Source organism: Protopterus annectens, chromosome 6.part0 (genome assembly GCF_019279795.1).
Source record: "Protopterus annectens isolate FY-2018-M chromosome 6.part0, PAN1.0, whole genome shotgun sequence".
Taxonomy (NCBI): Eukaryota; Metazoa; Chordata; order Ceratodontiformes; family Protopteridae; genus Protopterus; species Protopterus annectens.
Genome location: NC_056737.1, coordinates 697,469,169 through 697,486,692, shown reverse-complemented (window position 1 = coordinate 697,486,692; position 17,524 = coordinate 697,469,169). Strand labels below are relative to the sequence as shown.

Below are 17,524 nucleotides of genomic sequence, written 5' to 3'. Positions count from 1 at the left end.
GGTCCAATAATCAGAACCTGCTCAAAGTGTACAAACCTGCATGCACTCCAGGTAAACTTCTATTATCCTTCTCTCTAGCACACCTTTGGAATTCCCCGCCACCAGTTACTTGTATCACCCATAACCACTCCACCTTCAAGAGCTTGCTCCATTCCCACCTCTTGTCTCACTAGGAATGTGCCTGCTCTCACCCCACATGACTTCCCTCTACTTCACCCCTATTTCCCTATCCCTCACTCTCTCAACTTAATTATAACACTGATCTCCACTATTCTTATCTACCTTTTCTCTTCAAATGTTCTCACTCCTATTATTTCTTACTCCCTACTCTTTCTTATATTCTCTTATACCTGCAAGACTTGTGACCCTTAATTCCCTTGTTTTTCTAAAATTCTTAAATGTGCTGTGTGAGGCTCATTGCCTCTACCGTTTTATACCATGTGTAATCTACTCATGTTGTGGATACTACCTTGATGCTGTTACACCATAATTTTTGTTTTTATATACATGTTTTGTTTTACTTTCATTGCATACTATAATTTCTTAAACTGTGTAATAACTTGTGAACATATGTTAATTTTTCAGTCTGTATAGTGTATTAGAAGCTTTTCTTCCTGGGCCTCCATTGAAAATGGGCTCTTCTCGGTCCAATGGACTATCCCGGTAAACAAACTGTAAATAAATAAATGTAGAGTTTCTTGGTTATGTATTAATGACATCTAAATTCAAATGGAAGCTAATATTTTCATTTTCAAAACATTGCAGGCTCAGTATGATATCACAGTGGCAAGTGAAATCATGGCAGTACTTGCTCTTACTCACAGCCTTGAAGACATGCGAAGCAGACTGGGCAAGATGGTTGTAGCATCAAGCAAGAAAGGTGAACCAGTTACAACTGAGGATTTGGTAAGAGTAAAATGTTTTTAATAAAATATGGATGTTGATTACTTGTAGGAAGTCTATTAATAGGGGATTATATTGAAACATTACATTTGCTTCATCACAGAATGAGCCAATAAGTGTATGTAGTTTGCACTTTAAATGTATTCAATATTTTGCCTTCTTCTGTCATTCCTCTCAGCTCTCCTCCACCTCTCTAATGGTTTAAGTGCCTCAGTGTAATTCCTTTTCTACCACACATTCAGTATTCCATTCCATGTATCCACATTCCTCTCTATGAAACAGTACTTTCAAAGGTCTAGGAAGTAGTAGATTCCTACAACCTGTTGTCTCTGCCCCCTCTGTCCCTTTAGCTTATGGCATCCTCTCACTTGACCCTGACATGATCTTGTTCAGCTATAACATGTCCCCACCCTGTCTGTTCTGAACTCCGTGAAGAAGGGTTTTAGCTCCTTTAGTGTTTGACCTTTCCCTCTAGCACAGGTACCTTTCTGCTGGCTTTAGCTTGCTCTACTCTGTTGCTGTCTGACCTCCAGAACTGCACATAATACTTAGGTTGTGGCCCAATTAAGGACTGGTAGACTGGGAACACTACCGTTTTGCTTTTGTAAATTGTCCTGTGGATAATTCCAGGATCATGATGGATACTGTCTTTGTTGTCTTACCTTATTCCAGGCGGTCATTGCAAGTTTGTTCCACACTCCCAGGTCATCATCTTACTCTTTTGAAATCACTTCTGCTTTCATATGCAGTACCTTGCACCTCTCTACACTGAGTCTCAAGTGCCACCTTTTTAGCTGCTTACTTGGTCAGCCTTTCTATGTCTATCCTCCCATCCTATTCTGTACTGCTGCCTCTAATTTTGTATAGTCATTCAAGGGGCTGAGCCTGTTCACTTTTCCTTCTAATATGCTTGAAACAAATGCATTAGGGAATACTGGACCTTGGGCAGACCCTTGAGGTACTCTACTAATTAGTCTGCTTGTTTCCCACGTTGCACCTCTTACCAGAGTGCTCCTTGTCCTACCGTGTAACCATGCAACAACTCAGCTGCTTATTCTTGTCTTCCTATTAACCTCTTATGTGGAACCATGACAAATGCTTTGGTGAAGTCCAGACTAATCCCATGTGCTGGTATTCATTTGTCAAGTTTTTCTGTAATCCAGTCATATAGTGGATCATATTTGTCTGACAGCTTCTTCTGGCCATAAAACCATGTTGCTGTTGTTGTTCTGCAACCTAGCTTCGTCTCAAGATTATCTCCTTGACTTTCTGTGTCACTCCTGTTAGGCTAACAGCAGTTTTGCTGCCCCCCCCCACTGCAGTTCCCTCCCACTTTGGTACCATAGTTGCTGTCTTCAGTTGTTTAGCCCTTGTGCAGTGGCAAGTGATCTGTTGAAAACCTTACTGGGGATCTGCTAAAACACTGCTTAGTTTCCTGAGGACACTGCATAGCAGCTTACATGGACACTGCCCTTGTGCTGCCTTCAGAAGCCCAGTTCCCTTTCATGCTGTTTTCTGTGTGCCCTGGTGCCTCTCCACTGCTTTTCTCACTCTGCCATACCCTATACCTCTCAACCCCTTAGCATAAGAATTTTGGACAAATTCAAAAATAATGGAGGAGTAAATGCCCAAAGTCCAGGACAGATTTTTAACCATTACTCTTATAAACCTAGAAAAAACTACTAGAGTAACAGGCTTTGGTGGTCATTATTTACTGAGTCCAGTCATCAATTATTTGCCAGAAAACCAAAAATGCTTTGAGGAACAGACCAAAAATATGAGGCAAAAATCGAGAGAGTTGAGAGGCATGCCCCCTCCTCCAAACACAGCACCCATTGCTTTCCTTAGTAAATATTAAGCAAAAATGTAATTTAGTACCTTTACTTTTTCAGAGTCTTACATGATGTACTTTCCATCTTTGCTTAACTTAGCTAAGTCTGTTCTTCTCTTTCTTCCTTCTGCTATACAACTCATTCAGTAAGCCTGACTAGCATCTCAGAAAACTTCTAAGCAATCACATAATGCAGCATGCATTCTGAGACTGTACTGAGTTAGCTGTGCAAATATCCAAGCTCCACCTGCAGTTATTGCACTATTTTCAAGTAACATAACTGTAATACTTTATAAACTGTGTCTATTGGTAGTACTGTCGCATTGTGGTTGGTGTCGGGGGTGGTGCACACTTCATTTTGCATCTGTGTAGTGTGTTCCTGATTTTGTTTCTGTACACTAGCATATTAATTTTGCCCCTGATTATGGTGAGTACACATTGCTATTGTTGCCAGTGTACAGAATACAGAATGAAGTAGCTTTCCTTTATTAATGTTGTATGTATTGCTTTCCTTATAACTTAATAGACGGTCATTGCAAGGGTATTCTATCAAACCATGTACTGGATCAAAGTACTATATTCCTAGGAGGTGTCATCAGCCTGTCAGATGTAACAGGTCTTGCCCATCACTCTGACCAATCACCTCTGCCATCATTACCAAGTTCTTTTAATTCCTACTGTATAAAAACGTCAGGCATTCCTTACTTAAGGATACCAGATCTACAGATAGTTGGGAGTTGGTTGACCTTCAGAGCAGCTGGCATATAAAGATCAGTAGACACCTATGACCTAAGGAGTGGACATTAAAGAGCTGGACATTAGTGGTGTCTTTCTTGCCTTGTAATCAGAGCTTGCCAGGATAGGCTGTGGGTCTTCCTGACCCTGACTACACATGTACACACAAATATGATATCCTGCACAATATTTTAGATGTAATTTTCCATCCATTTTCAGCTCCTTATTAAGAAGTTAACATACATTTGATTGCCTTAGATAATTAGACAGCCTTAGGTAGAGGCTTCCTGACATTTCTGTAATAAAGGTGTTCTTTTTGTTAGTGTCATTTAAAGAGACAAATAGGAATTGTCCTGTTGTCCATTAACATTACTAAGCCTAAAGATTCAGAAAAAGATTTATTTTAAAAAGAATTACAAATGGCACAAATTATGCCTCTCAAATGTTAAGAAACTGTGTGTAGTGGTATCTCTATAGCCTCTGTTTTTGTGATAATTATGTGCCAATCATGACCCTCGAGGGGATAATACTAGAATCTATGCTGTTGTGTAAAACTGGAACAGAAAATTAAGTATTTATCTCTTAAGATGTGATTTATCTTTGATGCAGGCATTACAGACACTCAGGTTACAGGCTAATAGAGTTTGCATACCAACTTTTCTCTCCTATGATCCTATCATATTTCTCTTCTTGCAGACCCTGCAAGTTTTTGTTACTATTCAAGTTTGTTTGGACATGGAGCATTTCCCAGACTGTAGTACTTATTTTTGGTACTTTTCTTATGAAAAAGTTCAGCCGTAGTAGGTGTTTTTTTGATGATGACCACATGTGTAAACACATTCCATGTAAGCACTTGCTTTCGCACAGCTTTTACCAAACATTTTTTTTAACTGTCTAATTTTTATCTTTCTCCTTCTCCCTCATTGTAAAAGGTTCAAGGCCTGCTTCCCCCTTCGCCTTTCCAAAACTACTGTTTGATTGCTGTGTCTGCAGCACAGCTATTGCTTCTAGTGACAGGCACATTTTGCTGTGAGTATTGTTTAGGAGAAGAGAGCAACACTAACCATTATTCCATTTCCATGGGGTTTAATTGGGCAAAAGAGAGGTGAGAAAAACTTAAGTTTTGAAATAATAAACAAGTCCTGACTGAAAACAGACTGAAGCCAGAAGAGTCATCCTACTCCATTACCTGACCCTTGGCCTTGAGCTGCTTCCAGCCTCAAGACTGATCAGACAACTTAAGGTGATCTTAGAGAAGTAGTCTCCTGCCTCTAAGGAACCCTTGGCACTGGGTTCGAAATAAATGGAAACCTATGTCCAGACTTCTCCTGCCTCAACACAAAACATGCAAGAAGAATTTTTTTCTGACTGAGTCATTACTGAGATCCCCAGAGCCTGCTGTGACACAGACGCTGGCCTTATCCAAGGCCTTCCTCCAACAGTGTTTGATGACAAGAAGACTGCAATAAGCTGTTTGGGAGATAATGCTTCAGCTATCTTTCCCATCCCTGTGACAATGGGGTGCTAGGAGAGATTGTCTGAGTCCCAAAGCTTCTAAACCTATTGCACCTGCAACCATCTTCTCTCCACTCTTTCAAACTGTCCCCACCAACTGTATTCCAAACCTCCTGGGGCTGAAGCCATCACTCACAGCTTCATCACTTAGCCTGGTGTCACCTTTCTTATGCACTGTTGAGCCAGTACTGATGTCATCACAAAGTCTGTACATGGCATCTGTCTGTCTGTTCAGTATCATAGCACATGAGCCTAAATTCAGTGAACTTACTCAGTTAATCTATGGCAAAGGAATCTCTACCACAGATCTCCTACCATTATGGTAGAAAAGGTTGCTGCAGGCATATAGATACACTGTCCAGTATTCCTGCATAGCCGAACCCTTGGGACATTTTAAAGAGTCCTGCTAAGTTGGCCTAGTACAAACCATACACAAAAGCCCAATTTCTAACCAAAAAAAAAAAAAAAGGACAGACAATTATTTCTTCTGTGAAACCCCTAAACTGGACTCTGTTATCACTGTATCAGCCCTAAGGAGGGCATTAACCTCTTGTAGCCAAGGTGCGTACTCACTACATGGTGAGCATATAACAGTGGATGAATTTGGGAAGTATGTCTGCATCCTCCACCTTCACACTCCTGGTGCTGAAGTACATAACCCAGATGGTATATTTCCAGAAAGAAGTTTGAGATGAAGTGCACCATGTGCTGGAGCAGCAACCAGATGGACTCAAAAAAAAAGCAAAACCCAGGCCACAACCTCTGTCATTTCATGAACCCCAACATCATTATGTACAGCGATGCTAAGGAGTCAGCCTGAGTCAAGGGAGTAGGCATAGCTAAGCACTAACCTGTCTTACTTAGGTTCATAGGTTCATACTAGGCTATCTGCCCTAGGGCATTTATAAGCCTAGCCAGAATGTGTTTGGCTTTCGCCACCCATTTTAAATTTATTTTGCTATGCCCTTTTTCGAGGTTAGTATACTGTGCCTCTGTCTAACAGTGACACAGAAGTGATACCTGGGGTAAACCTACAATCTCCCATCCACTCATCAAGATTCCTCTTGAAGAGAGTCAATGACGGACTCTGCCTAACCTGGACTGGGATTTTATTCCAGAGTGAAGGGAGCCTCTGGGTTATGAATCTGTCCCTCCCGCATGTCCTATTTATTTCAGTGCTGAGGTTTAAGTCTCTCGAGCGCATAGCTCGATGGGATTTGGATTTTCTGAGGTGCAGCATGTCCATTAATTCCGGGTTGGACATGGCTTTATACGTCAGGCACAGATCGCCTCTGAACAGGCGGTATGCCACTGAGTAGAGCTGGAGCTTCTTTATCCGGGCAGCATATGACATCTGTTTGAGCCCTTTGATCCTCTTGATGAGGTACTTTTGGGGTCTTTCCAATTGCTGCAGGTGTCTGGTAAGGTACATCCCAAAAGGGGCATTGTACTCAATTATGGGCCTGATGAAGGATGAGTAAATAGGCACGATGACCTCCCCTGATCTAGATGTGAATCCCTTCATGATTAGGTGGGCTATATAAAATGTTTTTCTAACCACTTTGGCCACGGCTTATGGATTTTTGCAGAAGATAACAGGGTAGCCTGTTTGGAATCCCTGTTTATAAGCATCTCAGAAAGGTGAAACAGTAGGGCAAATCCCTAATAAACATGGGAGTAAAATTCTGGCATCTACAGTATTTGTCTAATAAAACACAGAGAACGCCGAGTGTTGTTCTGGCATAATCCACAGTCAAGTCACCAGTGGAATAGGTCGTCAGCATTAAGCAACTTTCATAACAGCTGCCCACCTAGAAGAAGAGCTTTCTACCATTCATTAGGAGTTTGTGGCCATCCTTTAGCCTCAGGGCATATAGTGGTGCTGAAGCATTTCCTGACCTCTCTGGAAGCATTTGGGAGCTGAGTGCACCCTCACTTATCATAGTGTTTAAGGATCATACATGACTGGTGAGTCAGTGACATAATGTCCAGATGCTCTGAAATAATGAGTACAAAAGTATCAGCTTTCTTGCCAGATTCCCTGTCACATCAGATATCTGCAGCAAGGTGAGTGGTGAACCACCTCTTACACTTAAGAGATCCCACCAATTTACTACTCAGTTTTCCTTTTGGTACTAAAAAACAAACGTTCTTCAGGCTATTATACCTTTGCAACCTAAAACAATATGTAGCAAAACGGAAATTCAGAATGGTATTGGTGCAAACTACGACTGCATGCCTGCTGTAATATACTCCTTAGACCTCCTAAATGCCTGCCTACACAACAGAATTGCCAAGGAGTCCCAACAGTTATCTCTGCTTTAAGGTTGGAACCACACACTTCCAGTTCAGGAGCCTACCCTTCAGTCTTACTGTAGCTCTCAGGGTGTTAACCAAATGTATGGAGGTAATAATAGTCCACCAGTCTCAACTAGTAACCAACATGTTTTGTTGCCTACTTGCTGCCCCATTCTGGCATGAACTCCTGCAGTACAAATGATCTGTTATTAGACTGCTTCATTTCTTGGGCATCACAGTGAATTTTCCAAGTCTCATTACTTCCAGTGGGTGCAGTCTGGACAACACAGTCTGCAAAGCCTTTCTATTAGATGGCAGTCACTTCCCTATGGGCAGCTCTGACAGAACTCATTAGACACTGATCAGGCACAGTACACCATTGCCTCAAAGATCAGCCTTGATTGGCTCCAACACTTTACATGGTGTCCTATACCTGCTAACACATTAAGCCTCTGTAGTGCTCACTACAGTTCCAGTGGAATTAGCATATCCAGTCACTTTTCAGACATATCACTAGTTGGAGTCATGCAAGAATCACTTCCAGTGCTGATTGCATACAGTTATCCTGATGGTGTACAACCCACTCTTAGACAAACTTCCACCATCATTACCAGGGATGCATCTGCCTGGAAGGAGGGGGGTTTAAAGGATCAGACAGTACAGGAGGAAGGAGTCATGGTTGCCACCACCATCACAAATCAACATCAGTATGCAAGAACTCAGACCTTATGCCCGATCTTGCAGTCTTTCAGAGATAAGATGCATGGTCTACTTGGCAGATATCAGGTATATCAACAAACAATGGAGTATTCACTTTCTCTCATGCAGTAAAGTCACAAGACTTTAAGAATCTCTCTCTCTTTCTGATTGCAGTCCACATCACTGACGAAACCAACACAATGACAGGCTGAGTAGTTGCCTGTAGTTTCCTCAAAGATATCACTATACCATAGGATGAGGAAGAGAATTATTCAGAGTCGGTGCTAGCCAGTAACAGACTTCATTTTGTCCTGTTAAATGCAAAATGCCACCAGTAGTTCTCTCTCTCTATGATTCCATCACTGACCAACCTGAAAAAAGACATCCTTTTAGAGGTGTGGTTTCAGAAACATCTTTATGCCTTCCATTCAGTCCTCTTAATAACCAAAACCATCCAAAAGGCATTTCAAAATAATTCTAATAGATCCTTTTTGGTCATGCCAGTTGTGGTTCTCACTGTTGACTCTGCGCAACCTGGATTGCCAGATTTGGATAATCCAATTCAAACAATCACTGACTCGCACAGAAATTGATACCCTGAGGTTGTCAGCATGGCTGCTCCAGTTCTGAATGTGGATAATAACCCACACTACTCAAAGAAAGTCAAAGAAATGTTATCCTCATCACAGAAACTGTTCTTCAGAAAAATCTGCAAGGACAAATGAATACAATCTGAATTCCATGTTAACCCCACTGGAGAAGATTCTACTACAATTGACAGAAGTCTTTGGTAAAGGACTCAGTTATTCCTCTGTAAGAGTACATTTAGCAGTAGTCTCTACTTTCCATGTAGGCCATATCCCTCACTTGCTTAACATTGATAAAGCCTTTCTTCATTAATGTGTGGTTGAGAGAGCACTGAACATGAAGAAAAAGTGTAAGAGGGAAGAAAGGGATGGAGAGGTGGTAGAACATTTAAAAGACAAATTAGATTGGTTTATTGTTTCCTTCTGTCATCAAACAATTTTAATATTATATAAAGGGCATTATTTTATATGAGGATCCCAGTTGGGGACCTGGTGTCTCATGGGACTTTTACTTCACTATAAAAAAGTTCACCTGGTCATTTAATGTGCACCTTAAGTACCTGTCCTGGAAAATACTTTTCTTTGTGACTAAACAACTCCGTGTAGGAGGATTTCTGAGTCAAAAGCTTCATTATTCAACCCCACCAGAGAGAGTGACTTGACCAGCTCCCACCATCATACACAAAGCAGCAATAGTGATCAGCTTAAACCAGTCAGGTAATCTCCCAGTCTTCTTCCCCTCATGCACCTCTAATGGAGAGAATACCGTCTCCATCTGTATTGCACAGATGTTCACAGGATACTGATATTTTACTTGAACAGATCACAAGTATAAAGACGTAGATTGCTGGAAATGTAAACTAAATGTTAAAGCTGACTGGCAATATATGTTTTAAAACAAAATTGGTATAATATGAATTCTCTCTTACAGTCTGTTTTTAATGATAAATTTATGCTGATCAAATCTCTTAATTTATTTAATACACCTATTCACACTTATGTCACGAAAATAAAATACCCTCTTTTATGGAGTATCTTAACATTATCAAGAAAAGTTATTACCAATAACTGGAAGAATAAGCATAGGAATTTGTACACTTGGCAACTGAAGTTTATCAACTTGAACTTGTCATGATCAAGACAAGAACATCTAGAATCACCTCTTCATATAATACATGGTGGAAATTCAAAGAGCTGTTGGATAAACAGACATTAATAATTAACTAACAACTACTCTTATCACATTTCTTTTTTTATTTAAAAAGCTTTGTTTTATAGTAGACACTATTGTAACTAGTTATTTTAGTTGTTTATCATTGTTTTTTAGATAAGTACATTTGTTTTATAATATTTCTGTCATGAGTAGCATTTAAAAGACATGCGTAGAATGGGAGTGCCTTCATTGAAGGTTGGGCGTCGAGCTGGCACCTCGGCACCCGTAAAAAAAAAATCTACTGCCAATCATTAGCGGACCGGAGTTCCGCTGTGACAACCCCTAACCGGGAAAAGCTGAAAGAAGAACAATATTTCTATCATATATTCATTTTTTGTTACAATTTTTAAGAAAAACTGTTGAAAAAATGCTTGCAAGCTATCATTTCTTATGTTCCACAAGGGAAATGCCTTCATTTTTTTCGTAGGTCACTCTGTTGAAATGGTTTTCAAAGTCCATTGAATTTTGTTGTTTCGAGGAGGACAAAATCCCACCATGATACACTCCACTAGAACTGTGGCTATGTCCACAGCATTTCAGCAGCCATATGGTCCAACCTTAATTCCTTTGTCAAAAACTATAAATTAGATGTCACTTCAGAGCAAGGTCATCTTTAAAGGGTACTATTGTCAAAGGGATGTTCTTATGTTAGGACCACCAAGTTAAGACTTTTTTGGACTCTGTCCTACATATTATTAAAGGTAGACCACTTCTTAACAGATATGAAGGTTATTTGCTTACCATAATGATAAAACTTTTAAGTTCATTCATCTTTGGTAGCAGTTGTCCACTCATCTGTCTCCCTCCCTGGGCTTGTGGCAAGCAGGCTAGCCTATGTTTGCTAGGTACACCACCTTAAACAGTTGCTGTCTATCCATACCATACTGCCTTTCTTTTCTCTTTCTTCTTCTTCTTCAAGGGGTTCTTTTTCTGTGATCATGACCAGCTAGACATGTACTTACATGCCAGAGAACTAGAGAACTCCAAAAGTAAAAACTTGATGGGATTAAGGTAAGGTTCATGCAGCCGGAAAGCACTGAATGACAAGAGGTCCTAGTGCCTGTGGCATATATCCCTACATGTTATCCAAGATGTGTGTACTTCTTAGAGTTCTGTCATTTTGGGCGGCACAGTAGTGCAGTGGTTAACATTGTCGCCTCACAGCAAGAGGTTCTCCGGTTCGATTCTCGGCTGGGGTGCCTTCTGTGTGGAGTTTGCATGTTCTCCCTGTGTTCGCGTGGGTTTCCTCCGGGTACTCCGGTTTCCTCCCACATTCCAAAGACATGCATCTGGAGCATTTCTTCCCGGGCCTCTGCTGAAAACAGGCTCTGTGGAACCTAGTCAGACATTCCCGGTCAACAAATGTTAAATAAAAAAAAAAAATAATAAAATTTAATAAGTACGTAACTTTTATTTTTCAGTGGTTATTAAAATGTAACTTCTATACAGTAGAAACAAAACTTGTGCAGTGCAGTTAGAAAAAATAGCATATGGACAACACCAAATGCTTTCTTTCATGAAAAAGGCTTTAGGTTGGCATACAGCAATGCCACTGTCTTTTAAATTATTAACGCAGAATGTAGAAATATCATCTAAGTTGCAAACATTCATCATTGCAAATGTCTCACATTGGTAACAGCTACAATATTATAGGAGGAAGAAAAAAAGAAAGTGGTAGCATGCATTGGTCAAGTCACATTTTAATAAAAAATTATGAGGGGTAATATCTAGCCCACTCCAAGGGCCTTATAAGCTTCATTTATATTTGTTGTTATTCCATTTGTATTATGCTTCTTTGTTTTATGTGTCAGCCTGCCTTAGTTTCAGCTTATGCCAGCTCTGATGTTGGACATAACTGATTTGTGACCTGTAGATCTTGCATTTTAATAGAATCTGCAGTAAGATTTAACTTGCATTGTATTTGTTAAGGTTAGGAGCCATGGGTGTTTGCTGATATATAGGTAAAGGACTGAGTCCAATGACCTCTACCAGATTAGTGTAGAGTATGAGTTAGTAGTTTAAAAATGCAGTACACATCTGTGCTTGTGGGCTTTTCTGTGCAACAAACAAAAGTATTTAAAATCAGGCTAATGTTGAAGAAGGAATACGTCTTGTTCCATGCAAGCTGAAGTCACATATGAAGTGACTTGCTGAGGATCATACACTTTGCTGTTGGAGACTAAAGGAATTAAACCCAGTACTACAGAGAAGTCTGATAGGATTAATTATGAAGGTAATAGTTTGTCACTGCAATGGCTATATAGGGGATCATTCCTTTTTGATTGATTTCTTTACTTTACCATATTTGATACTGAAACGAATACCATTTTTCTTTGGTGCTTAACTTGTCTGGTGAAACAATTTGTGCATCAAAGCAAGCATATAGATAGAAAAAGAAATGAAAATGAAATTATCCAGCCATCAACCTGGTCAGCCTATTGCTCTTCACAATTCTTTTTTTTTTTGCCATAGCTTATAGGCTGTGTGATAGCTCATAATTTTATGTCTTTCTTCACCCACTTAACTATTTTGTATGTACAAGAAGAAAAACAGATGATGTTCATCTAACTCAGAAATATTGAGTTTGTAAGTGCAGTCTGAGGGAATCAGAGGACCACAAGATTAGTTTTTTTTTAGCAGTTCATAACATTATCCCTCTGTACTAAGCTGGCCTGCAGGAGTTTTCATTTTTACCTATTTTACCTTTTTTATCCTGCGTGATGCTGAAGACAACACTGCCTTTTAATTACTTAACATAGTAGCTGGAATCCTGCTGAATGTTTTGTACATCGAAACATGTTACAGAATGGAAAATAAGAAATAATATAGCTCATACAACCTTTAAAGTGATCAAATTATTTCCCCTCTCAAGTTTTACACTGATACATACTTATTGGTAATTTTTTTCGTCACTCTATCTCCTTCCCCCATTTTGCACCATTCTACCACTGATTCAAGGCAGAATTCAGTACTAAGTGCTCGTACCACCCTATTCACCTCCATTTACCTCTTATAGATAATACTAGATTATTGTTTGAGATACTGAATTTGTAGAAACATTGTTTGCTTCATGTTTTGCAGAAGAGAATCTCTCTGATGACAGTAGTGGGAAGGGACTTGATCTCATATGCTAGCATAGTTGCACAGCAGTGGATTTAAAAGGTGACACTCACCTCTTCCCAGAAAGACTGCTTGTTATAAGTTTTTTCCTGGGATTTAATGCAGCGGTAGCATTGTTGCCTCACAGCAAGAGGTTCTCCAGTTCGATTCTCAGCTAGTGTGCGGGGAGTGCCTTCTGTGGGGAGTCTGCATGTCTTCCCCGCGGATCGAGTGGCATTCCGAAAGACGTGTGAATGGGCATGCCTTCCTTGAAGGTTGGGCATCGAGCTGGCAACTCGGCACCTTTGAAATCTACTGCCAATCATTAGTGGACTGGAGTTCCGCTGTGGCGACCCCTAACCGGGAAAAGCCGAAAGACAACAACATTTAATCCCAGTAGCTATAACCTGTAAGTGTGCTTTTAGTGGAAGATCTACTGTTTTGATATTTATTTGCAGAGTGGTACTTTTTCTGCTGTAATGGAGACCGGCATGCTCCCTCTCCCCACTAAGTGTTAACTGTCTAGTTTTATAAGAATAAATGTACAAAATTAGTAATGTGGTCCCCTCTAGCCAACCACCATTCATCAGTGCCGCTTCTGTCTGCAGTCAGTGACACACTATTTTTATTTGCCATTACTTTGCACTGTGCCTTATGGTACCTTACCTTGTCTAAGTACATTTCATTCCTTGATGACAAAAATATGTTTAGCAGTTTAAGTCAGAAATGCTCTTAAGTTCTTCCTGCTTGCATGTCTGACATTACACATTGTTTGCTCGCTCGCCTTGAATTCAGTAGGAGGTTGCACAGAAGTTGCACTTGTGTAGTTAATCAAGGCTATTGACCAACTAACAAGGCTATTGTTACCTGATCTGTGCCCTTGATTAAACAGAAAACTGTAATTACAGTGCTTAGCAGTAGCAGTATTAAAACTGCCTTCTGAAGATTGTATAACCCCTGCCCTTTTCAGCAGTCTGAAGATTACTTCTCTGGATGAAGATTTCCTCATGGTGAAAATAAGTATTGCTCAGTTTTTCTTGACATATTCCTAGTGAGGGATTTGCTGCTTTAGATAGATTTAGTAATTGTGAGGATTAAACAGAACTATCACTGACACAGGTTTCTGGCATCTAAAAACACTGCCAAATGTATCTTAGCCTCACATAAACTATTTTCTTGTAGTGCTTAATTCCATAACTTTGACATTTGATACCCTAAATTGTAAGGTAAAAAAAATCTGTTTGTGCTGTTTGCCTGTGACCAATTAATATTGTTTTGACTTTATTATTGTAGAGGACTTTACATTGCTAGTGCATTTCTCATTTAATATGCTTAAAGGAAGCATAATATTCATGATCTTTCCGCTACTATTTAACTTAGACTTCTGAGTTATTGACTAGATATTCCCAGCTGTCTGCCTTTTCCAAGGAGTCCAGGAGCAAAGACTGGTTATAAACTGGCACAGTGTTATATTATTATGTAACATGCTATCAAATAAATAAATGTATTGATTAAGTAGGACATTTAAGCTTTCTCACCAGTTCATGTAAATATTGTAATGGTTGTTTTGCTTAAATTCACATCTTATTCTACCCTTGTAGTTGTCTGTGATTTGACATTCACTGTATATTCTATTGCTTATCGATTGCTTGTGACTACCTTGTTTTTGATTTAATGCTTTTTGGGGGGGGGGGGGGGTTCTTTCCTGGACTCCACTGGAAAGGGTGCAGCTGCCACTTCAAATTATCCTGGTTAATAAAAGGTATGAATGAGTGAATGAATGAACGAGTGAGTAAATCTGCAGTCCCAGCTTTTCTTATCTAAATGTATATATTTTATAGAGCTAATCCAAACACATGAGCATGTGTACAGCTTTTCAGATACGTTACCAGAATTACACCTACAAGATTAAAGTCATGTCATAATAAGTAGAGAGGTCTGACATAACGGAGAAATGTTAAAGAACTATTGGGGAGCACATAGGAAAAAGAGAGAGAGACAGACAAGAGATAGTATGGGATGGAAGATGTGAAGCTTGGGGGCTGGTCATGAAAATAGGTGTAGAGATTAAAGAGCAGCCTGGAACAAGAGAAAAGGTAAGATACTGCTTTACATGATTACATTTAAGAAGGACTGATTGAAAATATTTAGTTATTTCTAGCTTATGATGATGACCTTAGTTTCCTGTAACCAAAACAAATCCTGATACCCAAAGTTGTCTTTTCTGTAGCTATAAAGTTTGCCAGAATTTGACTTTATGAGTCTGTATACCTGAAGTAACATGACCTGCAAAGTAGTTATTACTTGTTTTTATTTTAACTGAGCCAGTATACTTCAATAATCCCTTTTGTATTTTGTGAGTACATAGCTAATATGGGAAATTTATTTTAAGGAAGTCTTTGCATACATTTTGGCCTCCTAACACAATCCTTTAGTCCTAGTTGAACATTTTTTTGCTTGCCTTCTGAGATATTGGTCCCTGATTCTGTTACTGGCACCTGCATCATACAGTCTTAAGATGAGGCGTACTCTGCCCCCTTTTTAGTTTTGTTACATTAATATTGCTTAAGACAGAAATATATACTTATGAGAGTTATGCACTGTTTGGTATTCAAATTTAATGCTAATCAGATGTCCAGATTTTTGTCTGGATGAACCTACTTTTCAAGGGCCTTTGTACCTATTTTCAGTGTCTGCAGATTGAGCTATGTGGACCGGCTGATGTTAACAAATGATAAGTAGTTCCACCAAATGTTACTGTTTCCCAGTCTTTCATTCTTTCAACCTCTTCTAGCCCTAAGGCATTTCTGTAATGATTAGTAATCTGTTGAAGATACCCAACAGGGGGATCTGCGAGCACACTGATTAGATCCTTGTGGATTCTCAGAGGCAGCCCCTTTGATCCCTGTTCCTTACCCTTCCTTGGTGTAGACAGTTCCCTCTCTATCTCCTCCTCTCCAACTTTTCTGGTGTCTTTCAGTTTCTCTCACCATGCAACTCTGTTTCCCATCCACCATAGTGCCATTTCTCTCTCTTTCTTTTATGAAGACTTCATGATCTCCCGTTCATCCTTGCTTGTCAGGTCTGCTGCACTTATTGACCCCCTACTTCTGCAAAGTTCCCTTTGAATTGTGATTTTACTGCCCTAGTATCTAACAATGACTTTCTGTCTTTCTTCTTGTGCTGTGCATCATCCACCTCCTGAGCCACCCCTTCCTCCTCATATATGCCCTGTTTTTTTATGCTAATCACAAGCTGTGCATTCCCGTATAGCCACATTTGCCACCTTTTATCTTTTTTCCCCTTTTACTTTTACACTTTTTGTCAGGCCCTTGTCCATAAGTGTCAGAGCTCTGTCCCTGACCTATTCTCATAGCTTGTTCATGCTATTATTTTGATCCCACTTCTGGACATCATCTTCAACTCAACATAATTCATTTCTCAAAAATCTCACTGCTTTCTGTTGGAAGGATAAGACCCATAATTGCTTGTCCTTCAAATTTAAAAATAAACTGCAATCATGCTTGAAGTACAGTAATTAAGTGTAATGTCACTAAAGTGTTTTTGCCCTCCCTAAATTAATGCTACTTACATATACTACCTCTGAAATTGCTGTACCTTGGATTGGGGGGAGGGGAACCACACTAAGGTATCAAAACCTTGGAATTTTTGTATAGTTTCATTATTTAGCGTTTCAGTACTGCCATTCAGAATTTGTTCAGGTACCCAAATTCCACACCATTGCCTTTGTATTAAATCCAAAAGTGAGGCAAGTACTACCACGCTGTATATGAAGCAACTTCACTTTATTAAAATAATAAAAGCAGTATCATAAGCACTTTCGGGTAAATCCCTTCATCAGATCATCTGATGAAGGGATTTACCCGAAAGTGCTTATGATACTGCTTTTATTGTTTTAATAGGGATTTACCCGAAAGCACTTATGATACTGCTTTTATTGTTTTAATAAAGTAAAGTTGCTTCATATACAGCGTGGTAGTACTTGCCTCACTTTTGGATTTATTATTTGGATTTTTTGGCAGTACTTTTAGTGGAGTCCTTTACCTTTTGTTCTTTACATTGCCTTTGTATTGTCACCCTTCTCTCACCAGTCTAAACAGGTTTACTGTTAAATTTCAGTGCCTGAAACTAGGATAATATGAAATTTTGAAGATGGTGCTGTTAAATGTTTTTTAAAGGGAGTACACCACCATGGTGGGAATTTACCGTTACATCCAAATGTACCACCTCTGAGATTAGTACACTGTTAGGAAGGGGGCAAACTAGACTTGCAATTTTCATGCTTTTGGGACTTGAAGTTTTCTCCCTTCAAAATGACAGTAGACACCTCTTTGAACCAAATTGTGACATGATTACTGTTGGCTAATGGTACCTGCACCTAGATATTTCTGCCCATTCTGCACTATTTAGGATAACATTCAGAATCCTCCCTTTCATGGCACAGCTTCTCCATGGTTGGCTGAACTGTTCATAGTCCAAGACTTCATTCACTTCTCAGTCCCTCTTCGTCCTGGATCTCAGAATTTCCAAATCTGCTTCTGTCGGACTCTAATCCCCTAGCTCCGCTCCTTTATTCCGTCCCCACTCTGTCTTCCTCCGTTACTATTTCTGGGGGTTATACAC

The 17,524-nt window shown here is 39.6% G+C and overlaps 1 protein-coding gene across 1 annotated transcript in view; it reads left to right on the top strand.

Annotated features, from left to right (window-relative positions):
• The window catches only part of MTHFD1 (methylenetetrahydrofolate dehydrogenase, cyclohydrolase and formyltetrahydrofolate synthetase 1), a gene marked incomplete in the record, with an annotated part of 1,466,165 nt that overhangs the window by 753,483 nt on the left and 695,158 nt on the right, over nt 1–17,524 (top strand). Inside the window, 1 exon segment of the mRNA XM_044074387.1 lies at nt 766–906. Coding sequence (XP_043930322.1) covers nt 766–906 — 141 coding nt within the window.